This window comes from Equus asinus, chromosome 5, assembly GCF_041296235.1.
Source record: "Equus asinus isolate D_3611 breed Donkey chromosome 5, EquAss-T2T_v2, whole genome shotgun sequence".
Taxonomy (NCBI): Eukaryota; Metazoa; Chordata; class Mammalia; order Perissodactyla; family Equidae; genus Equus; species Equus asinus.
In genome coordinates this window covers 65,244,899-65,270,990 of record NC_091794.1, presented here as the reverse complement: position 1 = coordinate 65,270,990, position 26,092 = coordinate 65,244,899, and the positions used below count along the sequence as shown (strand labels likewise).

Below are 26,092 nucleotides of genomic sequence, written 5' to 3'. Positions count from 1 at the left end.
TATACAAAGAACTCACACTGCTTAACAACAAAAAAACAAACAACCCGATCAAAAAATGGGCAGAGGACATGAACAGACATTTCTCAAAAGAAGATATGAATATGGCCAATAGACACATGAAAAGATGTTCATCATCGCTAATCATCAGGGAAATGCAAATCGAAACTACACTAAGATATCACCTTACCCCCGTTAGATTGGCAAAAACATCCAAAACCAAGAACGACAAATGTTGGAGAGGTTGTGGAGAAAGAGGAACCCTCATACACTGTTGGTGGGAATGCAAACTGGTACAGCCACTATGGAAAACAGTATGGAGATTTCTCAAAAAGTTAAAAATAGAAATACCCTATGACCCAGCCATCCCATTACTGGGTATCTATCCTAAGAACCTGATATCAGATATCTCAAGAGTCCGTTGCACCCCTATGTTCATCGCAGCATTATTTACAATAGCCAAGACGTGGAACCAGCCTACATGCCCAGAAACTGATGATTGGATAAAGAAGATGTGGTATATATACACAATGGAATACTACTCAGCCATAAAAAAAGACGAAATTGGCCCATTCACAACAATGTGGATGGACCTCGAGGGCATTATGTTAAGCGAAATAAGTCAGTCAGAGAAAGACGAACTCTATATGACTCCACTCATAGGTGGAAATTAGTATATTGAGAAGGAGATCTGATCGGTGGTTACCAGGGAAAAGGGGGGGTGGGGGGAGGGTACGGAGGGGGAAGTGGTGTACCCACAACATGACTAACAAAAATGTACAACTGAAATTTCACAAGCTTGTAATCCATCATAACATTAATAAAAATAATAATAATAATAATAATAATAAAAAAAAAATAAAGAAAGCCTTCAAACCACAAGGGAAGAGAGCAAGAGAAGAAGAAAGGAAGAGAACTACCAAAACATGCAGAAAAAAAGTAGCAAAATGGCAATAAATACATATTTATCAATAGCTTCTTTAAATGTCAATGGACTAAGTGCTCCAATCAAAAGTCATAAGGTGGCAGATTGGATCAAAAAACAAGACCCATATATATGCTGCATACAAGAGACACACTCCAGACCTAAAGACACTCACAAACTGAAAGTGAAGGGATGGCAAAAGATACTCCATGCAGATGGCAAAGAAAAAAAGTTGAGCTAGCAATACTTACATCAGACAAAATAGACTTTAAAACAAACACTGTGACAAGAGACAAAGACGGGCACTACACAACGATAAAGGGAACAATCCAACAAGAGGATATAACACTTGTAAATATCTATGCACACAACATAGGAGCACCTAAATATATAAATCAATTATTAACAGACATAAAAGGAGAAATAGACAGTAACACAGTAATAGTATGGGAATTTAACACTCCACCTACACCAACAGATAGATCATCCAAACAGAAGATCAACAAGGAAACGTTGGTCTCAAATGACACATTAGACCAGATGAACTTAGTAGATATAAATAGAACATTCCATCCAAAAACTGTAGAATACACATTCTTTTCAAATGCTCACAGAACATTCTCCAGAACTGATCACGTATTAGGCCACAGAACAAGTCTCACTAAATTTAAGAAGACCAAAATAATACAACCCTCTTTTCTGACCACAAAGATATGAAACTAGAAATCAACCACAGGAAGAAAATCAGAAAAGCCACAAACATGTAGAGATTAAACAAAATGCTACTGAACAATGATTGGGTCAATAGAGAAATCAAAAAATATGTGGAACAAATCAAAATGAAAACAAGACATGCCAAAATCCATGGAATACAGCAAAAGCGGTTCTAAAACAGAAGTTTACAGCAAGTCAGGCCTAGCTCAACAAACAAGAAGAGTCCCAAATAAACAATCTAACAGTGCATCTACAGGAAAACTGGAAAAAAGAAGAACAAACAAAGCCCCAAATCAGCAGAAGGAAGGAAATAAAAACCAGAGCAGAAATAAATGAAATAGAGACTGAAAAAACAATAGAAAAAGTTAATGAAACCAACAGCTGCTTCTTTGAAAAGAAACAAAATTGACAAGCCTTCAGCTAAACTCACTAAGAAAAAAAAGAGAGAAGGCTCAAATAAATAAAATCAGAAATGAAAGAGGAGAAATTACAACAGACACCTCAGAAATACAAAAGATTCTAAGAGAATACTCTGAAAAGCTATACGCCAACAAACTGGATAATCTAGAAGAATGGATAAATTCTTAGAATCATACAACCTTCCAAAACTGAATCAAGAAGAAGTAAGAGAATTTGAACAGACCAATCACCAGTAAGGAGTTCAAAATAGTAGTCAAAAACCACCAAAAAAATAACAGTCCAGGACCAGACAGCTTCCCTGGTGAATTCTACCAAACATTCAGAGAAGAGTTAATACCTATCCTTCTCAAACTTTCAAAAAGCTGAAGAGGAGGGGAAGCTTCCTAACTCATTCTACAAAGCCAATATTATCCTGATACCAAAACCAGACAAGGCCAACAGAAAAAAGAAAATTACAGGCCAATATCACTGATGAACATCAATGCAAAAATCCTCAATACTAGCAAACCAAATACAACAATACTTTAAAAAGATCATACATCATGATCAAGTGGGTTTCATTCCAGGGATGCAGGGATGGTTCAACATCCACAAATCTATCAACGTGATACACCACATTAACAAAATGAAGAATAAAAATCACATGATCATCTCAATAGATGCAGAGAAAGCATTTGACAAGAGACAGCAACGATTTATGATAAAAACTCTAAATAAAATTGGAATAGAAGGAAAATACCTCAACATAATAAAGGTCATATATGACAAACCCACAGTAAATGTCATTCTCAATGGAGAAAAACTGAAAGCTATCCCTCTAAGAAGAGGAACCAGACAAGGATGCCCACTGTTACCACTCTTATTTAACATAGTGTTGGAAGTCCTAGCTAGAGCAATCAGGCAAGAAAAAGAAATAAAAGGGATCCAAATTGGAAAAGAAGAACTGAAACTGTCACTATTTGCAGACGACATGATTTCAGATACAGAAAACCCTAAGGAATCCACTAAAAAACTTTTAAAAATAATAAATGAATATGGTCAAGTTGCAGGATACAAAATCAACATGAAAAAATCAGCTGCATTTCTACCCACTAACAACGAAGCAGCAGAAGGAGAAATTATGAATACAATCCCATTTACAATTGCAACAAAAAGAATAAAATACCTAGGGATAAACTTAGCCAAAGAGGTGAAAGATCTGTACACCAAAAACTATAAAACATCATTGAAAAAAATTGAAGAAGACACAAAGAGATGGAAAGATATTCTGTGCTCTTGGACTGGAAGCATTAACATCGTTAAAATGTCCATACTTCCTAAAGCAATCTATAGATTCAATGCAATCGCTACCAAAGTTCCAACAACATGTTTCACAGAAATAGAACAAAGAATCCTAAAATTTATATGGAACAACAAAAGACCCTGAATAGCCAAAGGAATCCTGAGAAAAAAGAACAAAGCTGGAGGTATCACACTCCCTGATTTCAAAATATACTACAAAGCTATAGTAACCCAAACAGCATGGTACTAGGACAAAAACATAAACACAGATCAATGGAATAGAATTGAGAGCTCAGAAATAAACCCACACATTTATGGACATATAATTTTGACAAGGGAGCCAAGAACATACAATGGAGAAAGGAGAATCTCTTCAATAAATGGTATTAAAACTGGACAGCCACATGCAAAAGAATGAAAGTAGACCGTTATCTTATACCATACACAAAAATCAACTCAAAATGGATTAAAGACTTGAATGTAAGACCTGAAACCACGAAACTTCTAGAAGAAAACAGGCAGTACCCTCTTCGACATGGGTCTTAGCAGCATTTTTTCAAGTACCATGTCTGACAGAGAAAGGGAAATAGAAAAAATAAACAAATGGGACTACATCAAACTAAAAATCTTCTGCACAGCAAAATGAAAAGACGCCCTAACAATTGGGAGAAGATATTTACAAACCATATATTACATAAGGGGTTAATAGCCAAAATATACAAAGAACTCATACATCTCAAGAACAAAAAAACCAACAACCCAAGTAAAAAAATGGGCAAAAGATCTGAATAGACATCTCTCCAAAGAAGATATACAGATGGCCAACAGGCACATGAAAAGATGTTCAACATCATTAACTATCAGGGAAATGCAAATCAAAAACTACAATGAGATATCACCTCACTCCCATAAGAATGGCTATAATTAACAAGACAGGAAACACAAAGTGTTGGAGAGGATGTGGAGAGACAGGAACCCTGGTACACTGCGGGTGGGAGAGCAAACTGGCGCAGTCACTATGGAAAACAGTGTGGAGAGTCCTCAGAAAATCAAGAATAGAATTACCATATGATCCAGCTATCCCACTGCTGGGAATTTATCCAAAGAACTTGAAAACTCTAATGTGTAAAGATATACGCACCCCTATGTTCATTGCAGCATTACGCACAATAGCAAAGACTTGGAAGCAACCCAGGTACCCACCAAGGGACAAATGGATAAAGAATGGTATATATACTCACTGGAATACTGCTCAGCCATAAGAAACGATGAAATCCAGCCATTTGTGACAACATGGATGGACCTTGAGGGTATTATGCTAAGTGAAATAAGTGAGAGAAAGAAAGTCAAATACCATATGATCTCACTCATAAGTGGAAGATAAAAACAAGGACAAACAAACACATAGCAACAGAGATTGCATTAGTGGTTACCATAGGGGAAGGGGGGAGGGAGGTGGGCGAAAGGGGTGATTAGACACATGTGTGTGGTGATGGATTGTAATTAATCTTTGGGTGGTGGACATGATGTAATCTACACAGAATTTGAAATATACTATGATGCACATCTGAAATTTATATAATGTTATTAACCCATGTTACTACAATTAAAAAAAAAAAAGAAAAGAAGGGACGGCTACAACCAGATTCCATATGAGACTGTAAGTCTTTCCTGGCACTCAGTGTAATGTCAACTGACTTCACTGCTCTCTCCACTAGACTCCAAGTCCCCAAGGGCATGGACCCTCTGTTACATTTGTATTACATGGACCCAGCACAATATTGACATAAACTGAAGAACGTGCCTGCTATGAAGTCCACATGGCCTTGGACTGTCCTACCTATCTTTCCATTCTACCGTGTTATCTTATGGCCTTGCCTTTGGGGCAGTATGCTCCAGGAAGAACCACTCTGTCCGGGCCCAAGCACACTCACTGCCGTGCTCACCTTGGACTTCTGGGTAGAGGGCCAAGTAGAGCAGACCCCAGCGCAGTGTTGTCGAAGTCGTCTCGGTTCCAGCAAAGAAGAGGTCCAGGGTACTGTAGATGAGGTTTTCTTCATGGAAACTTGAAGTGACATCGCCCTTATACTAGAAAGGACAGTGTTTATTGGTTTATTCAGAGGGTTCTTGCTTGCCACAACATGCAGCGGCATCATCCGAGGGAGAGAACATGGAAGGAAAGACCCCCAGGAGGAACGACTCTCTCTGTGGCCATCTCAGGAGGCAGAGGCTTATCAGAGCAATATCACCAGCATCCTCCTGCCCCAAGAGCTGGAAGCTTTTGTTAGCTTGGGTGGGTGAAAATCAAGACTATTATTTCTTTATGCCTATAATTTGGGAAAAGCTACTAGTACAGTGGAAAGATAGACTTGGGTTTCAATATCAGCCACATCATCCACACCTGAATGACCTATAAGGCAAGTTAACCTCTCTGTGCTTCAGTTTCCTGTTTTATAAAATACAAATAATAGGGGCCGGCCTGGTGGCGCAGCGGTTAAGTTCACACGTTCCACTTTGGCGGCCCGGGGTTCGCCGGTTTGGATCCCGGGTGCAGACATGGCACTGCTTGGCACGCCATGCTGTGGCAGGTGTCCCACATATAAAGGAGAGAAAGATGGGCATGGATGTGAGCTCAGGGCCAGCTTTTCTCAGCAAAAAGAGGAGGATTGGCAGCAGTTAGCTCAGGGCTAATCTTCCACAAAAAAAAAATTGAAATAATAACACTCTCCCCAGAAGACGACATTATAAATTACGTGAGATGCGAAAGGCAAATAGCAAATATTCAGCAAATGGTTGTACTGACACCAGAAAGTATAGGCTGAATTCCTCTTCTGTACAACAATCCTCATAGGCCCCCATTAATCTTTCGCATTCTAGGTTAAACTTCTCTGATTCCATCAACCATTCCTTACGGCATTCCATCATCTTTACCACCTTCCTCTGGAAGCTTCAATTTGTCAACATTCCTCTTACTGTGTGGTCCCATACCTGCACACTGCATGGCAAGTGAAGTCTCCTCCTCTGAGCAGAAATCAATGTTTCTGTTAATGCTATATCAATAAGATGAAAAAAAGAGAGGATATGGAAAGAAATCCACCATTCTTCCAACTCCAGGAGGAGGAACAAAGAATCTGATGAGTCAAAGATTCTGACGCTGATGCAGTGATGTATATAAACAGACGCTTTTCTGTGTTAAAGGCTGTATATCCAATTTGGGTTTTTTTTTTCCCTGCTTCTTTCCTATAATGTTGGAAAGTGAATGATATGGGCTCCAACTTAGGCCCTGAGGCTAAACTCTGGCCTCTGACTCAGCTTTACTTTGTTCTGCACTGGGGGCTGAGGGAAGGTGTCAATAGCTGGGCATAGGATCAACTAATAATGAAACAGTGCTTTGAGGTTCAATTCTTATTTTTCCTTTTGTGTACAGCTCCTCCAGACATGAGTACAGGGTAGAGAAGAGACAACGAAAAGGCAGTATTTGGGCATTCCCACAGCCTCAAGACGAACGCTATTAAACCCCTATCTTTATTTCCACTTGCCTCATCAGTCCTGAGTTAATGCTATTCCTGCACTCTGTGAAATACTGCCTCTTCAGGTAAGAGGCTGAACAATGACCCACAAAGATGTCCACTTCCTAGTCTCTGGAACCTGTGAATATTACCTACTATGGCAAAAGAGGTTTTGTAGATATGATTAAATTAAGGGTCTTGATATGGGAAGATTATCCTGGATTATCCCAGTGGGCCCAATATAATCACAAGAGTCTTAAGAGGGAGGCAAGAGAGTCATAAAGAGAAGATGTAAAGATGGTAGCAGAGAAGATGCTACATGGATGGCTTAAAAGATGGAGAAAGGGCCATGAGCCAAGCAATATAGGTAGCGTCTACAGGAAGCTGGAAAGTCAAGGAAAGGAAAGGATTCTTCCTTGAGCCTCTAGAAGGAGCCAGTCCTGCTGACACCTGGACTCGAGCCAGTGAGGCTAATCAGACTCCTGACTGCCCGAACTGTGAGAATCAACTAGTGTGGTTTTAACATCCCAAGTTCTTGGTAATTTGCTATAGCAGCAATAGCAAACAAGCCTGCCCTCATTTGCTTGTTAAAAATGAAACACAGGAGGGGCTGGCCTGACAGCACAGAGGTTAAGTTCGCGTGCTCCACTTAGGCAGCCAGGGGTTCGCCGGTTTGGATCCCGGGTGCAGACCTATGCACTGCTCATCAAGCCATGCTGTGGCAGGCGTCCCACACGCAAAACAGAGGTAGATGGGCATGGATGTTAGCTCAGGGCCAATCTTCCTCAGCACAAAGAGGAGGATTGGCGGCAGATGTTAGCTCAGGGCTAATATCTCCCTCAAAAAAAAAAGAAAAGAAAAGAAAAATAAGTACTACAAGAAGCTATACAAAATAGAAACCAAGGACAAAAAAAGAGGTGTTAATAATTGTAGAAGTAAAAACCTGAATACATAGGTTGAGCAAAAAAGATAAATAGATGGAAAACAGACTTTAAAAAAAAGAATAAAACACAGGAAACAACTTTGGTATCCTCACCTTTTCCATTTCCTTGAGGTAAGCATCAATAAAGTCTCTTGTTTCGGCAGGGTTCCAGTCTCTTTTGTGGTTTTCAATTACACGAGCAACAAACAATTTCAGTTTCTCCCAGTTGCTAAAGAGTGTTTGGTGGGGGCCAGGAAGGAAGTTCATTATCCGTGGAAAGGCATTGTAGAGCTGGTGGAGAAAAACAAGACAATCACACGACTACGTGGTGCCAGTTCTCCCCTTTTAAGACAACAGAAATCATCTTCTCTTTCTCTCTCTTTTACTTGCTTACGCTTAAACCTTGGGGTCATCCTTGACTCTCATTTCTCTCATCCCTCTTCTCAGCGCTCTAGCAAGGCATTGCAGTGCTTAGTTCCAAAACAGATCCAGTTTCAGACCACTTCTCACCACCCCAACTGCTTCGTCACCTTAGTACAAACCACCAATACTTCCTATCTGGTGTTGTAATCACCTCCAGCAGTCCTCCTGACTCCATTCTGAACACCGTTCCCAGTCTGTTCTCCACAGAGCTGCCAGAGTGATCATTTAACAGTCCCATCAGCTCATTTCACTCTGGCTGTCACTCTTCAATGACTTCCCATGACACTCAGATAAAGTTCTAAGTCACTCTCCAGGCGTATAAGCTCTGTGTGAGCTGGCCCCTGCACACACCATCGCCTCCTTTGCTATCACTCCCCGCCATCTCACTCTCTCTCACTCTCTCCAGTCCAGCCCCATTGGCCTCTGTGGTGACATCAAGGATGCACCTCTTGAGGTGCTGCATTTGCTGTTCCTTCCACCAAGAATGCTCTTCTTCTGAAATCTGTATAACTCCAGCCCCCCATTTCATTAAGGTGCTGCTCACATGTCACCTCCTTGGAGTGCTCTTACCCAATGAGCCCATAAGTGGAAGCACCCCTGTCACCCTCTTTCCATTCCCTTATCCTGTTTTATTTTCCTTCATGGCAACTATCACTAATATGCGTGTCTGTGTGAGATTATATACATATATATATATGCGCTAAACATACATATGCAATTGTCTGTCCCACTAAGATGTAATCTCCATGTGGGTAAGATATTTTTTACTGAAATAAAGTGTTTTCTTAAATATATTTGCTCTAATAATTTCTGGTAGAAAAGAGATAGCATAAGATAATGGAACATCACCCAGACATCAAAGGAGACAGCCGTGGCTTTGACTGTTAGTTCTGCTGCTTTGCAACTATAACGCTTTGGTAATAATAATTAAGATGATGATGTGACTTGTTGCTCCTTAGTTTAGCTAGCTGCCAATGGGGCCACAGGGTTATTATAGTGGCTGAATGACATGAGCTCCAATGAGCACTTAACACAGAGCCAATGGACCACTATCTGGAGTTACTCACGCAACCCGTATCTGCTTGCACACACATCATGGTGCTTCATTTTATCTTTATGGGGTTCTTGTAAAAATCAACTGAGATAAAGTATGGATAGCTGTTGATCAAAGTGCGCGGTCTATTTTGGGACTCCAAGAAGCACTTACTATCCCTAACCTATTGCCCCTTCTTACCTCCCAGGCATTTATTTTCCCTGGGAAAAGTCAGCTGTGTACCCACTGAACTCTCAAGACTTCCTAGATTCTGTCTAAATAGGAGAAAAGAAAATGGAATTACTGAACTGGGGACGACCATGGCTAAAAGTGAGAACAAGGAATTCAAAATAAGTCGACAATAATAACAATAGGCCACATTCCTTACACCCTTTCAATGCGCCAGGAATCATGCTAAGTGCTTTAGCAGTTTTGGTGTGGCAGGTCCATAAAACTCCAGGAAAATATGTTTTCCAGGAATAAATAAAAATAAATCCACTTCTAGATACCAGAGAGGTGACCATGACACTTGGGGCTCATTTTCCCCTAAACTTGTCTTCCAAATCTAGAAAAGTGGCTCAGAGACCAAGAAGCTGAGCAGAGTTGGGTTTTTTTTTGTTTTTTGCTGAGGAAGATTCACCCTGAGTCAACATCTTTGCCAAGCTTCCTCTATTTTGCACCTGGGTCATCGCCATAGCATGGCCACTGATGAGTGGTGTCAGCCTGCTCCTGGGAACAAAACCAGGGCTGCTGAAGCAAAGCATGTCAAACTTACCCACTAGGCCACAGGGCTGGTCCCTGAGCAGAATTTTTGACAGACTCAAGGCCTAGAGTAATAAAACTGGAGTGAAGGCCCACCAAGAAAGTGGTGGTTTGAGGTTTGAATCTCAAAGATCTACACCCTATGAATTAGAAGATTGATAACATCAAATGTCAATGTGTATGTAAATAGTGCAACCACTGTGGAAACTTTTAGGACCTTTGCTGTCCAGGTATACACACAAGAGAGATAAGTAGACGTGTCCACATGAACAACTATGTAAGAATGTTCATGTCGGCTTTATTCATAACATTCAAAAACTGGGAACAACCCAAGTGTCTGTCAATAGAGAACAGAATAACAAACAGTGGCATCTTCATACTATGGGATACTGCTGAGAATTTTAACAAGAGAGCAGCTAACACAGATGAATCTTAATACAGTCTGCCAAGTGAGAAGCCTGGCACAGAAGAGCGCCTGAGGGAGGAAGGAGATGCGTGGTCAGGGAGGGATGTGGAGTGGAGACGCTCAAGGCAATGGCAACACGCACTTCTCAAATAAAACATACATGCGCAGGCGTGTGTTATGTAAAGTCTGTACTTTCCAGGAATACTAGATATGTTTTTTGTATACAGTAAATATTTAATATTATCAAAAACACTAAAGTCAACAGATTGATTTCAAATAAGTCTGAGTTGAAGTCAATTTAATAAGCTTATATTTTAGATTAAAAAATAAAGAACAACTCATCTGTGTCTGACATCAGCTCCAATATCCTCATCCAAGATATGGAAAGAGAAGCCCTTACTTGGCACCACAGTGATGCCTCCAGATGGGTGACCTCATCCAGCATCCTCAGGAGTTCTCGAAACTGACCATCCTCGTACTCAAAGCGCTCTCCAAAGGTGATGGAGCAAATAATATTGGAAACTGCATTGTTGATCTTGAAGTGAGGGTTAAAAGGCTGTCCTGGAGACGGAAGAAGACAAGGATCTTTCAGAGTGGTTGTTTCTTTTTTCTACTGAACGTCTACGCTACACGCACATGACACACCGAGTACAGAACCACATATGCGGCTCTGGTCACAGCACCCTACACATGGTCTGACTTATGGCAAGTACTCACTCAATGCCTGGGAAGTCAAAGTGATGACTATGATTTCAGATCAGTAATGTGTTTAATACTCATCTTCTTGTGCTTAATCCTAGAGCTCCATGACGGCAGGGTCATGGTTAGTTGTTCACTGTTATATCCTCAGTGCCTAGTACAGTCCTTGGCACAAGACAGGCACTTATGTACGTAATAAGTATCTGCTCAGTGAATTACTGAGCCAGCCTCCTGCACCTGTGCTAGGAACACTCACCATTCTCCTCCTCTATTGCCTGGATGAGGTGGTGGGCCTCCTCCTGAATGCGTTCCTCCAAGTTCTTCTTTCCCAAACCAAAGTTCCTCAGCGTTGTCAGGGCAAACCTTCTTTGCTCCTTCCATACCTGGCCATTGGACATGATCAGTCCTGGGAAAAAGAAAGGCAATATTCTATAATATGAATAAATGGCAAATGGTATGAGGATGTACACTGGAGGGAAGAAGGGCATTAAGGCACTTGAAAACTATTCAGAGAAATAATCCCAAGGCAATGGATACTATGGCTAGCATTTACTGCCTGCTTGCAATGCTAGGCACTTTAGCATTTTTAATATATTATGTAATTGAGTACTCACAGAGACTCTATGAGGTAGCTACAATTATTATTGTCCCCCCTCATTATGCTGATGAGAAAACTGAGGCACAAGGGACAAATCAAATTTTGCAAGGTCACAGAATTAGTAAGCAGGTGAACAGGCATCCAAATCTACATCTGCCTGACTCTGAAGCCCAGGCTTTAATCACCAGTCACACAAGTAGATTCAAGTTATCTTACACTACAAGCATAAGATGAAAGATGAAGGAATGATCTTAAAAGATGACAGAATGACTCAAGAAAGCAAGGAGGAGTGAAGATTCTATGCAGAAAGAACAGCACAGGCCAAGGAAAAAGAGCTCAGTGTGTTGAACAGACCACCCTTTGTTTTGTAGCACAAGTAAGGCCACACTCCTTTCATTTTTTCACTTCCAGAGCACTCTTCATCTCCTTTTAACATCTGGCTTTGGCTTCCACATTTAGATGAAATGGTCCTACTAGTTGACAAATTGAGGGATACTTTTCAACCTTATCTTACTTGATACTTCAGCAGCGTCAGACACTTCTTTCTTCCAGTGGTACCCAGGACACCAACCTCTCCAGCAGAGAGCTTCCATACTTTTGCTAGTTCATCTTCTCCTACCAAATTTTAAAATGATGGAGTTCTTCAAGATAAGGTCTCTTCTATTCTTACCCTATACTCCATTTCTGGGAAATCTCATCAACTCCTAAAATTTTCAATAACATGCCTTGATAGTGACCACCTATTTTTGTCTTGAGCTCCAGACACATAAATACAACTGTCTGCTTGACTCTGCCAACTTAAAGGCATTTCAAACTCAGCATATTCATGATTGAATTCATGATTTTCTCCATACAACTTGTCACTCAAGCCAAACCAAACACCTTGTCCTCCTCCAAATGTTCCTTCTTTCCATCATCTTGCTGATGAAAATAATCCATAACCAATCTATAAATGAAAATTTGGGAGAGTTTATTCTGAGCTAAAATCTGAGGACCATGGCCCAGGGCCTCTCTTCCCAAAGGAAGAAAGGGCACCGAAGAAGTGGGGTGCACAGAATGGTTATATACCCCCATACAGGATGTTTCACATAGGATTGAAATGTCCCTTTTACAACAGTCGCGAGACTGCTCTGTCGGCACAGTGATTGATGGAAACAGCAGGTAGGTCTGCTGTCTCGGTGAACACAGCAGGGTGGCAGGTCTGTTGTCCCGAGCTGGGTGGTCACAGGTGAGCACAGCAATAAGTTCCTAGCCTAAGGAAAGATGCTTATCCCTAAGGAAATGCCAATGTCGGGGGAAGTCACGCCTTTATCTTAAGGCCATTTGCTCTTGCCGTAGGACATGTTTAAAGCAGATATACAATGCATGCTCAATGCCACAGTCAGGCCCTTTTGAAAAAAAACAAAGTCAGGCAGAATTAGGTTTACACCAAATGGCTTCCTCCTATACTCTAATATATCCTATTGCTTGCCATTTCTATTTGTCATTTACCCCTTTTGATCTATAATCTTTCGAGAGAAAGCACTGATGATCAAAATATTGTCCCTCAGCGCCAGGGTGGTTGCTGCCTGCCCTGGGTCCATCATGTCCCTCGGTGCTAGGCTTTTATCTCATTTATTTGCCCAGTTGTCCACGTTGGGGGGAAATAGCAGACAAGCATAGAGGCATATTAACAGAGGAAGCATCTCATAGCTTATGTAAATTTCAATTAATTTTAGATTGTTGCACAAACATTGTATATGTGCTTTTCTATGACTCTTCACGTTTACATTGTATATGATCATAGAACAAGTACAGTAACAATAATAATTCAACATATTTGAAAACATTAGTTTAAAATGAGTTCTTAGGTAAAGTCTTTATCAGAAAATGAAATTCGTCCAGGATTATAAGATAGATGGACCATTTTAAGCCATCGAGCAATCATTTCTCTAGTTTGTATGCTATTTTTACAGCACTGATTAAAGAAAACAACAATTAGTTTGATTATGACTAGTACAAGAATTCCAATAAGTAATAGAAATAGGAATTGCAATCCAGATCAAAAAGGGAACTGATACTGAAGGGGAGCCAACCAAACAAATCAAACTGGGTGCAGGATCACTTAAGTCATTCACCCGCTTTTTCATGTGCTTTAGCAGAGATGACACATTGGAAGACTCATCAGGTATAAAAGCACAGCATCCAGTCTGAATGACTGTATATGTACCACCTTGGCATGCAGTAAGAACATCTAAAGCCATTCTGTTTTGAAGGACAGCCCTTCTCATTAAAGACATTTCAGTATTTAAATAAGGGTATTCCTGCTTGACTATCATTAAGGACTTTTTGAGCAAATTCACTCAGAGCTCTCATATGTAATAATGACATTTTAGCTCCAAAGAAGGAGCAAATACAGCTGAAAATATAGCCATACCAGTGGAACACTGAACAAGCCCATCTGGCCTTAAAGAGAGGGAGATTGGCAACAGGTTTTAACTCAGCCTGACTCCTTCCCTGCTTTTAAAGGTAACTCAGGGTGCAGTGTTTTAGCCATCCAGGTGGTAGCCAAGGCCAAAGATTTGTTCCACATAACCACTGAGTTCCATTAGGAGTCACTCAATAAATTCCTGGCCTTCAAGACCAGTCTGTTCCAAATTAATCCCTTTCTTTAAGTAGGATAGTATTCCAAACAAATTATAAAATAGGTATACAGTTTAAGCATAACAAATGTTTAAATGAGGAGATAGGAAGTTGGAAATACAGGCTTGGTCCGGAGTCTTGGGACAGCTGTCTACAACAGATGCCGTCTTCTTCTCCTGGTATGGTCCTTTTCAACAGGGCTGTATGGAGTCTTTTATTTGATGTCTATTTCAATAAATAAATTCTCCAGGTTATAGTCCATGATCCTTAAGTTCTGGGAGCTCTGTGAAAGAATCAGCTACCAATCTTTCATTTCTTTTTAAGGCACCTCAATAAGACCATGACAACAACGTAATACATCCCTTAAGCAAAGTTTGTTCATATATTTCTTCATCTAACTGCATAGGCTGTTTTATCATTATTTCAAAAGGAGTCAGCAAATGTTTACAAAAAGTACAGATCTAAGATTAAGGAGCACTAGCACAAGAGCTTTTGGCCGTGAGAGAGTAAACGCTTCTGAAACCTTGCCAATTAAGTTTTGGTTGTGTCGTTAGTTCTTTTTACCAATCCTGAGGATTGAGGATGGTAAGCACAGTGGAAATGCTGCAATATTTGCCAAATATTACAAATAGATTTGAGTTCCCCAGTCACTGTAACTTGGGAGGAATTCCTCAAACAGGAATTTCTTCTTTTTGATAATAATTTACCTAAAGCCATCGCTCTTCTGCAAGGAAAAGCCTCAAAACAATGTGAGAACATACAGATCATTACAAGATATATTCATCCTTGAGATGGTAGCATTTGGACAAAGTCCAATTGTCATACCTCAAAGGGTCCCTTAGGAAAGGGAAAGTGGCCTTGTGATTCATGAAATGGCTTCTCTGGATTATGCTTTGGGCATATAGCACAACAAGTAGATACTGTATGAGCCACCGGGAGGAAGTTTCCAAAGTTCTATTTTTCCCTTTTGCTGTAACCTTTATGTATATATATATATTATATATATATATATATATATATTTTTTCTTCTGTGGCAATTTCTTAAGCCTGTAGAAGGAAATGTTTTTACTGGATTAGCAGAGTTAACAGAAAGTAGCAGGCATTCTTGAGGCTGGACAGCATATCCAGCTTGATCACATCCTTGTTTATCATTTAAGTAAGATCCATTTGTAAACCAAATTAAAGAATAGAATGCAGTCATGCTCTTCTCCCCTTGTGATGTTGGAAGCATCGTAGCTGATGTGGGGTAGGTGAGCCAAGGAGTCGAAAGAGAGATTTCTTGGACTCTCAAGGTCTGGCAGTAATGCCGTTTTATTTAGCGATAAGGATAAAGCTTGAGGAACTACAAGCAAGAAGGAGGAATTATTTAAGCCGAGAAGGAAGCAGAACCACATTCATTTTCGGAGGAGAAGAGATTTGGAATGGGAAACAAAAAGAGAGAACACATTGCCTTTTCCTCTGCTTAAAAAACATCCCATCACTGAGTGACATGCTTATGTATTTATCAAAGCATCCAGAGTGAGTTCCCGCAGGAGACACAGCTGCTGCCCAGTGCCTGGTGTCAGGGCCGACCCTGCCGAACGCCTGCGGCGGGAACGTGAGGAGTCAGCCTACCTCCTCCAGAATGGCAGGAATTCTGTAACAGGCCCGGTCTCTGGGGGCACTAGAGAATCATAGTCACAGAGGCACCTTCAAGAGACCAGAAGAATATCAAACATACAGATCTTACACTGGTCAAGAAACTTACCATTTTGCTTAAAGACACGTTCTCGGAGAGGGAGTACAGGGCGGTTCACGAAGTTTGGGTCCTGGTGGACAAGGGCTTCCTTAATTAAGGGCAATCCAGTTATAACAACTGAAGGCACATCACCGAAGTCCAGGCTAAAAATGTTCCCATATTTCTTCACAAGCTGAAAAACAGTAAAATAGTCACAACTGAATATGCACATGTGTATGTCCAGGGATAGAGGCTGTGTGTGCAGCTGGGGGCTTGTGCTGAGGGGAGTCTGTGTGTGCATGGATATGTGTGTACCTCTTGGTCTCATGGGAATGTTTCTCCGTTTCCTTTGTCCTCCTCTCAACTAGACTCATATTGAATTCTCTGTAAGACATGGACATTCCTTATGAAACATTCATTCTTATAGTCAACCTCCATAAATTGAGTGAGCGTCCACCATGTGTCCTGAGAACAAGGCATGAAGATGTAACTATAATAAAATAAACAAAGTCTCTAACCTCAAGCATCTTAGAGCCTCGGGAAAGGAGAGAATGCAGCACACGTGCCTCACCAAAGAAGGCTGGGTACATTTAGTGTAAGCCTGGTGTTGCAAGTATGGGCCTTTTAGTAAGTCGTACCTGTTTAACAGAAGAGATTTTCCTCTTACTCAACATATGCTAGATGATAGAAAATGCATTCTAGGGCTGGGGCCAAGTATGGAGAAAAGCTGTCTAGCCCTGGAGCTATGTGCCAATCTTAGCTCCACAGTTCACCAGCTGAGGGCTCTTGGGGAAAGTTGCCTCATTTTTTTGGAGCCTCAGCTCCCCAGCTATAGAAGACAGAAAATTACTCGTCCCCCAAACGGTTCAGTGAAGAAGAATGAGAGCAGCAATGAGAAAGGCGCTTTGTTCCTGGCACCTGGCACACAGCCACTAAGTCTCTGAGGAAAGAACGAGCTCTGTGTTGAAAGGGATGCGATGCACGTTCATGGAGACCGAGAGGACAAGAGCACATGGATGACATGCAGGAGGAAGGCACTCATGGTCACAGACAGCCAGGGACCCTGGGCGCCATGTTAAGCACCTTTCACGTTTCATCTCATTTAATCTCACAACCACCCTACAGCAGTAATGATTTTCCTCATCTTCCAGAAAAGGCAAATGTGTTGTAGCTGAAGTAACATAGCCAAGGTGACAAACCCACTGAGTGCTGGAGGGAATATGCCAGGCATCACATAAGATTTGAGGACAAAGACATGGGCCTCAGATGGTGTCAGGACCTTAGAGTTTAGTGGGAGTGAAAGTAAGAATGAGAGTGAGAGTGGGGGGAGGAGGAAGAGAGAGAGAAAGAGAGAATGGATGAGTGTGAGGGTGTCATGAGTATGCACAAAAGTGCAGGTACGTGCAAGTATGAGTTGAATGACAGTGAATGGTCACTAATCAGGCTTTCCTGACCTTTCTATTCAAGAGATGACTCTAAGTAGAACTTGCCCCTGCCTCTTGTCTGCCTGGGTTGTGTCTAGCTGCAGACAGTAGTATCAACAAGAAGGCCTCATTTCCTCCAGGTCTGTGACCCCCCCCTCCCCAACTGCCGTGCACTTATGCTCCCCCATGTCACCCTTAGTGTCCTGCACCCCATTGCCTCATAAAAGTAAATACAATGGATTTAGTCTGACCCCACCACTCTGCTCCCACACTACAGACTAAGCCTGAACTCAATCCTTCCTTTGTTCTTTTGGCCCAGAGGCTTCCATCAATCTTTGTTCATCTCTAGCATAGTATGTCCTGTCTTGCTATAAAGGACAGAGCCAAGATTCCATCTCAAGCTAGTGTGCCTCTAAATACATGGCTTTGCTTCTGAGAAATGGCAGAAGTGGTTCCATATACATCAAGCAGATTTTTCACTTCTTCTTGCTGAATGTCTAGGTGAACTTCCTTGGCTCTACAAAAGGGATTTCTTGACTAGTTTATGGTATTCAAAAGGATGTTTCTGGAATGGCTAAAAATCTCAGGTTAAGCTAAATGACTCCTGACTGACAACGTGTATATCCTAGAATCTCGGCTTGTACTTGGAAGGGACTCAGCACTCCATTAGCATTTTGTGAAATGAACTTCTGAGTTCCATCTCTACCAGCTCTCTGCCCATGTTTATTTCTAGTCCAACAGGACTAGATCAGAAACTTTTATGGTGTGATCAACTGTGTAAACATAGCTAGGTCAAACGAACCCCTGGAGCCCTGGTATTGACGGTGGTGATGTCTAACAATTCTTATGTGCGTTGCTCAAGTCACTGTGCTTTACATGGATGTAAATGCATAACCCAGAGTGCACGTGAAAAGCCTTTGGAAGGTAGGGCATATTTTTCAATGTACAACAATAAACAAGTTACTGAAAAAAGGAGAGAGAGAGAGTAAGGGAACAACTGAAATTAAAAATAAGATTGCTCAGGAGGCTAAAACACCCTTAAAATCAGAAATGAAAATAGAAAAACAAAGAGAAAAGGATTAACAAAGGAGCTATGAAAGGCAAACAAAAGTAAAAGGAGACAGGAAATTTAATACAAAGGATAAAAATTCCAAATGTAGGATTAAGCACTGAAATAATAAAGTGAAGCAAAATAAATGTTTAGAGTAAAGAAAAATGAGAAGTGGAAGGTAGTGAAACAAGAGATTGAACCATGATTACCAAGACCTGTAACGTTGAGAGAGATTCCACTTAATCTAAGTTCTGAAACTGAAGAACCAACAAAACAAAGACACAAAGGGAGGAAACAGGAGAGGGTACAATTCTTCTGCCCACCAGCAGTAGGTGAGAGGTACTGCTCCTCCAAATTCTCACCAGCACCAAACAATGGGTGTGCGAGGGCACATGTGTGTGAGAGTTCATGCAGGTATGCGTATCATTCCAATAGGCCAAAAAAAAGGCCTGCATCATTCTAATGATTGTGTTAGAACACTCTAACAGAGCATACAGATAGTCATTATTGCTACCATTCTGTACAATACATTCTGTGATGGGGGAAAGCCAGGCAGCACATAAGGTGACCAGGGGCCAGGATGGGTTCTTCTCACTTGAGTAGGGAGATAGGAGACAAGGCCGCAAGGTAATCTGAGCTAGAATGTGGAGAGTCTTAACGTCAGGTGAAATATTTTGGATCTTGTTTTGTTTGTAATTAGAAGTCTGAAGATGTCTGAATAGGAGAAGTGACGTAAGTGAGTGCTTAAGAGCTTGGATTTTCAAGTTCTCAAATCCAGTTAAATCTAGATTCCCCTTACTATTTTCTGTGTGAATTGGGGGCAAGTTACTCAAGTTCTCTGTGTCTCAGTTCCCAAGTCTATAAAATGGGAGATGTTACTAGTTCCCATCTTTAGGATTGTTGTGACAAGTAACCAAAATACAAGAATTAATAATAAAATTATTTCTTGTTATTGATAGACTTGGGAGTGTATTTTAGCAAAAGGACTCTGGTAAGATATTGACAAAGGAGTGGAGGGGAGGAAGCCAAAGAGTAACTGATGGAGCCCATCCATCAATCAGGCCCGATAAGTGATGCCTGGTATGCAACCAACAACTGGCTCTCCTCGAGCTGTTGCTATAAAATTTCTTTTTTATTTTCTAAAGTATGCTTTTTGGTGAGGAATATTAGCCCTGAGCTAACATCTGTTGCCAACCTTCCTCTTTTTTTCCTTTTTCTCCTCAATAGTTGTATATCCTAGTTGTAAGTCCTCCTAGTTCTTCTATGTGGGATGCTGCCACAGCATGGCTTGATGAGTAGTGTGTAGGTCCGCACCCAGGATCCGAACCAGTGAACCCCAGGCCACCAAAGCGGAGTGTGCGAACTTAACCACTCAGCCACGAGGCCGGCCCCAAGACTTTTAAACAAAGGAAGAGACTGGTTGATAGAGAAATAAGCACCGAAGATGTGCTAGGCACCCTGGCAGTAAATTGATATTCATTAACGTATCTGATTCTTATAATAACCCTATAAAACATTCCAGTTTTCAGAAAAAAAGGCACAGAGATTTAGCACATAGCTAGTGGGCATAAAGTTTGAACTCTTTCTAACTCACTCTGTCCCATCCTTAAACAAAGGATGAAGACATTCTCTCTCTCTTCTTCTGAGTGATGGAGCCCCCTAATTATTAGCTGGCCACATGACTTCCCAATCAAAAATCACATTTCCCAGCTTCTCCTTCCACGCGTGGCCAATGGGACATGAGTAATGGTGATGTGTACATTTTCTGGGTCACATCCTTAAATGAAAGCTGCTTGTTTGTTACCTTTCCCTTTCCCCTTCCCATGGAGCAGAACTCACACACATCGGTGTTGCAGGACTAACAGCAAGAGGGCAGAGGGAACTGGAGTTTTTTGATGACCTTGTGGTACAAAGCAGCCTCCTTATCCTGGATGTCCTGCCTACATCTGTGAGATGTACATCGCACAACTCATTTGTGAGAGAGAAATACATTTCAACCTTTTTTACACCACTGTATTGTGGGGTCTCTTTGTGCCAAGCAGCTCAATGTACATCCTAACTAATACACTTATCTACATTCTTCCATTTCAGTGCAATAAGATTTTCTCTTATTTAAATAAATGCTCCTATAATAAGCCATAGAGCTATGGTAGAGAAAGTTTAGAAAAGAGGGAAAAAACCAAGAAAAGTTTCCCTCATGCCATTCAAACAGACCAGTCTCTTCCCTGGGCCTCACTGTGTGTTAACATCACTTTCCCCCATTTAAAATCTCCTGTCCCCCTTACACCACTTAGCCACTTGCCTAACATTCCTTTAAAGTTCACCCCAGTTTATCTGAGCATTCTACAAGATGTTATCCCTGGGGTTTCCCACTAGCTGTGACCCCAGCTCCCGAAATCTCACTTGCTTACCATAAGTTTACAACACACATCATCACACACTGTCTTGCACTGTGCCTGCCATCTATGCTTAAGGTTTGTTGAATAAATGAACCCATGAATAAATCAATTATCCTCCAACTATATAATGAAAAGTCAGGTGGCAGAAGGTGTACCACTCAAAGAGTCCTGGGTCCAAGTCCTTGTTTTGCCATTATTTATGCTGAATAACTCAGGCAAATCACTTTGCTGTTTTCCACCTGTTTCTTCAGTACTAAAATGGAAACACCACCAGACAATGCCGAACTTGTGTGTCTGTTGTGGAGATTAAATGAAAGTAAACATATAAATCCTGAAATAAGACCTAGCAGATCGTTGGTACTTAATGTTTCCAAATTGCTAGAATGTAAATTTAATTATGACTAAATCACACCATTTAACTCCATTTGTCTTACAAACTAAAATCTAAAAAATGCAAACCTATGTAAAATACAATTTAAAAGTTCTGATGAGAAATCATTGGGCCAGGGATAAGATCCTAGTCTCAGTTTCATCACTGGCCAGTTTTAGGACATTAGGCAATCACTTAACCTCTCTAGTCCTATCTATCTTAGCAGTAAAACAAGGGCACAGATCAAATTTCCAATTCCAGACAAGAGTGAGAAAAAGCATTCCATTTTACTTCTCCTAATCAGTACACCAACGGGCACAGAAAAATAACTCCAAGAAAAGCCTGCTCTCTCTAGCCACAGGACCTGGAAGAGGGTGGGCCAGCAGGGCAGAAAAGTTTTAACCTTTCTACCTCCCTGTTCTGGAGACAAACACCATCAGGACTCTTCGTCACCCTGATGGGTGCTGTGGCACTGGAGAATAAGGGTGGAAACTTGTCTTCACCCCACCTCTGCAGCAACAAGGCGACGCCCCTCCCCTGCCGAGTCTGTGAGCTGAACTGTGACTATCAGCCCTGAACTCCGGTCAAGACACCCCCTGGAATAGTCAGGGGGTAACATTCTGATTTCCAACCTTCTCCAACAGAAATCAGGAGGGGTCCCTTCCCTATGGAGCAGATATGAGTAGATCTCTGCCTTCCATCTCCCACCCCTCCTCCTGCAGTAAGGAAGAGGCTACTCCACCCAGAGGGGCCCCGTCTTTTGCCCCTATCCTCATTCTCTCCAGCCTGCACTGATGAGAATGTGGATGGAGAGTGTGGGAGTGGGCAACACATAAGTGGGGCAGACCCGAGTAGCACTGCAGAGGCTCTACAACGTAAACTGCCATTTGAACCACAGTCCACAAAACAGGCTATCTGGCAAAATAAAAGATTTACATAGAATCCAGAGTCACAGAACACACAAAATGTCCAGGATACAGCCCAAAATTACTCACCTTACCGAGAACCAAGAAAATCTCAACTTGAATAAGTTGACACCAATACTGAGACACCATAGATGTTGGAATTATAGGATAGAGATTTTACTTTTTTTGTGTGAGGAAGATTGGCCCTGAGTTAACATCTGTGCCAATCTTCCTCTATTTTGTGTGGGATGCAGCCACAGTGTGGCTTAACAAGCAGTGCTAGGTCCGCACCTGGGATCTGAACCTGTGAACACCAGGCCACGGAAGTGGAGTGTGTGAACTTAACCACTATGCAATCAAGGCAGCCCCTAGGCTAGAGATTTTAAAGCAGCTATTATAAATAGGTTTTGGACAACAATTACACTCTTGAAAAAAATTTATTTAAATAGAAAATCTTAGAAAAGGAAAATATATATGAGAAGCAAAGAGAAATTTTAGAACTGATAAATACAATAACTTAAACAAAAAACCCAATAAGTAGAGCAACTCAATAGCAGAGCGGTAATGACAGAAGAATCAGCAATACTGAAGACAGATCAATAGAAAGTATCCAATCTGAACAACACAGCAAAAACCCAAAACTGAGCCTCAGGAACCTATCTTAGAATAACAAATGACCTAACATTTGTGCAATCAGTGTCCAAGAGTTCCAGAAGAAAAGGAAAAAAATGTGGATTTAAAAAACATTTGAAGGAAAAAATGGTTGAAAACTTGTCAACTTTGGTAATAGACAAAGCTACAGATCTAAGAAGCTGAGCAAACCCAACAAACCCACAGAATTCAACACCAAGACATATCATAATCAAATCTCTGTAAACTCAAAACAAACAAAACTTGTTGAAAGCAGGCAGAGAGAAACAACTCAGCACTTACGGGGAGCAACAATTCAAATGACAACAGACTTCTCACTAGAAACCACGGAGGCAAGGAAGAAATAGTACAGCATTTAAGAATGATGAATGAAAGAAACTGCCCACTTAGAATTCTGTATCCAGTGAAAATATAGTTCAGAAATGAATGTGAAATAAGGCATTTGCAGATAAAGGAAGGCTAAGAGAATTTTTTTGCCAGAAGACCAGCTCTAAAAGAATGGCTAAAGAAAGTTCTTCACATAGAAAGGAAATGATAATGGTAGAAAACTGGGAACACTGGGAATGAACAAAGAGGAATAGAAAGGGTAAATAAATGGGTAAATTTAATAGACTATTCTCCTTTTCAATTTAAAAAATAAAGTTCGGCAGTTAAAAGCAAAATTACAATATTGTCTGATGTGGTTCTCAATGTATGTAGAGATACTATTTAAGACAATTATATTCTAAAGCAGGGAGGGTAAAGGGACCTAGACAGTCTAAGTATCTCCATTCCACCTGACATGGTAAAATGTTGATACTAGTAGACTGCAATATGCTATGTTTGCACATTGTAATCTTTAGAGCACCCACTCAAAACACAATACAAAGAGGTATACTCAAAAATGCTATAGATAAATTAAAATGGAATTCTAAAACAAAATGTTCAAGTGACCCCCAGGAAGGCAGGAAAGGAGAAACAGAGGAATAAAAAACAAAGGGAAAAATAGAAAACAAATAATAAAATGGATGACTTAAATCTTAACATATCAATAGCTTACATTAACTATAAATAACCTAAATTCACTAATTAAAAGACAGACTGGGAGAATGAAAAAAAAAATGACCCACCTATGAGTTATCTACAAGAAACTCATTTCAAATACAATAAGAAGGTTAAAAGTGAAAGAATGGAGAAGCATATACCATGCAAATACTAATCAAGAGAGAGCTGGCATGATTACATCAGATACATAAAGTTCAGGCAAAGAAAATCACCAGGGATAAAAAAGGATATCACATAATAATGAGTCAATTCACCAAGATGATGTAACAATTTTAATGTGAATGCACCAAATAAAACAGCTGCTAAATACACAAAGGAAAAACTACCAGAGCTGACTAGAGAAACAGACAAATCTGTAACTATAGTTGGAGACTTAAACATGCCTCTCCTAGTAATTGACAGAATCAGCAGCTAAGAAGTCAGCAAGCGTACAGAACTAAACAACACGATCATCCAGTAAGATCTAATTGACATACATAGAACATTCTGCCCAACATGACAGTACACATTTTTTTCAAGCACGCATGGGACTGTATCTTGGGTCATAAAACCAACCTTAACTTATTTTTAAAAACTGAAATTATACAAAGTATGTCCTTTGACCATAATGGGATCAAGCTGGAAATCATGAACAGAAAGAAAACAGGAAATTTTCCCAATATTTGGAAAATAAACAACACATTTCTTAAAGGTACAAGTTTAGGAGCCTAGCTTTAAAATTCTGTGTCTAATCCTGTCACTTAGGAGTTTTTCTCCCAGAAAACGATAAAATCTTCTGCACCTGTACTTGAGGATACAGGCATGTGTTTAAAGAGCTCCAGGCATTTCTAGGGAACGAGAACTCCTATTTGTCGCGCACCTACTACAAGCTATGTTAATATTGACTATTCACTGTTTTATTAAATCTTCACAGTGTACCAGGTACCTGTGCTGTGAGGTAGGAAACCAGCTGAGGATTCTTGAGAAAATGATGGATGTTGGAGGGAATTTTAACGAATTCAGAGCGGCCATTGTTAAGGGAACTCTGATGGGAGAAGATTATAAAGAAGTGGAAAGAGGGTGAGTCAAGAAGGGTTCCATGTGGCTCCCGAAGCAGTCTGAACTCCGGGAAGCAGCAGGAAGCACTGAGAAAATTTAAGCTGCAGAGGAGCGACACTGTAAAGTGATGACTTCGGTGAGAGCGGATTGCAGGGAGAGGAGGCTGAAGGCGAGGGGCTCAGTCATTGGGATGGTGGGAGCAATTCAGTTGAAAAGTGGTCAGGATTTAGGGAGTATTATCGTCATTTTACACACAGAAAAAGGTGCCTCCGAGAGGGAAAGGACAGCATTTTTTTCAAGGATAATCATATTAAAGGCGACAAGGTGATCATATTATAAATAGAATATTCCAATAACATTTCACAAGACACCCAATTAAACGCGTTAAGGAACGTTACCTAGCCAACACACCCACCTAGTAAACAATATTTCTCTCTACAAAGGGCAGGTAGAAACATGCCAGTTGAGGTGACGAACGCGAGGCTCGCGGGGTGCTTTGCCAGGGCAGCGGCAGAGCCACCCGTCCTCCCGCCCCCGGCCCCGAACGGCCCCCGGCCCGCAGGTCGGCGAGGCCGGCTCCTACCCGCTGAAGCGCCAGGTGCGCCCGCTCAAAGTCCAGATGGAACAAGTTGCCGACGAAGGGCAGGCGCGGGGGCCCGGGCGGGTAGCCCTTGGGGCGCCGCCTTTGGAGGACGCGAGCACAGAAGAGGAAGGCCACGGCGCCCAGCAGGAGCGCGCAGGGAGGCAGCAGGGTCCAGACCGCCGCCAGGGAGCCCGCCACCGCGAGCATGACGTCCGCTATGCGAGCAGCTCCGGCCGGCCTCTGCGCCTGCCTTCGCCGGGCCCCACTCCTGCCGCCTGACGCTCCCCTCCCGCCCAGACCCCCTTATCCGGCCCCACCGCCGGCTCCTCCCCGGCCCCGCCCCGGACCCCCTCTGCCGCCCCGCCGCCGCAGGCTCCGCCTCCCGCCCAGGCCCCCCTTCTCCCGCCCCACCGCCGGCTCCTCCCCGGCCCCGCCCCGGACCCCCTCTCCCGCCCCGCCGCCGCAGGCTCCGCCTCCCGCCCAGGCCCACCTTCTCCCGCCCCACCGCCGGCCCCGCCCCGGCCCCGCCCCCGGCCCCGCCCCGGCGCCCCTCTCCCGCCCCACCCCCGGCTCCGCCCCGGCCCCGCCCCGGCGCCCCT

General features: G+C 41.8%; 1 protein-coding gene across 1 annotated transcript in view; it reads right to left on the bottom strand.

Moving 5' to 3' along the window:
* CYP2J2 (cytochrome P450 family 2 subfamily J member 2) overlaps positions 1-25,823 on the bottom strand; it is a 44,397-nt gene extending 18,574 nt beyond the window's left edge. The window contains exons 1-6 of the mRNA XM_014844655.3: positions 25,494-25,823; positions 16,059-16,221; positions 11,348-11,497; positions 10,793-10,953; positions 7,883-8,059; positions 5,284-5,425 (exon numbers count right to left, since the gene is read on the bottom strand). Of these exons, the coding sequence (XP_014700141.2) occupies positions 5,284-5,425; positions 7,883-8,059; positions 10,793-10,953; positions 11,348-11,497; positions 16,059-16,221; positions 25,494-25,700 (1,000 nt within the window). The 5' untranslated portion in view covers positions 25,701-25,823. The remainder of the gene's footprint in view (positions 1-5,283; positions 5,426-7,882; positions 8,060-10,792; positions 10,954-11,347; positions 11,498-16,058; positions 16,222-25,493) is intronic.
* Between the last annotated feature and the right edge of the window lie 269 nt (positions 25,824-26,092).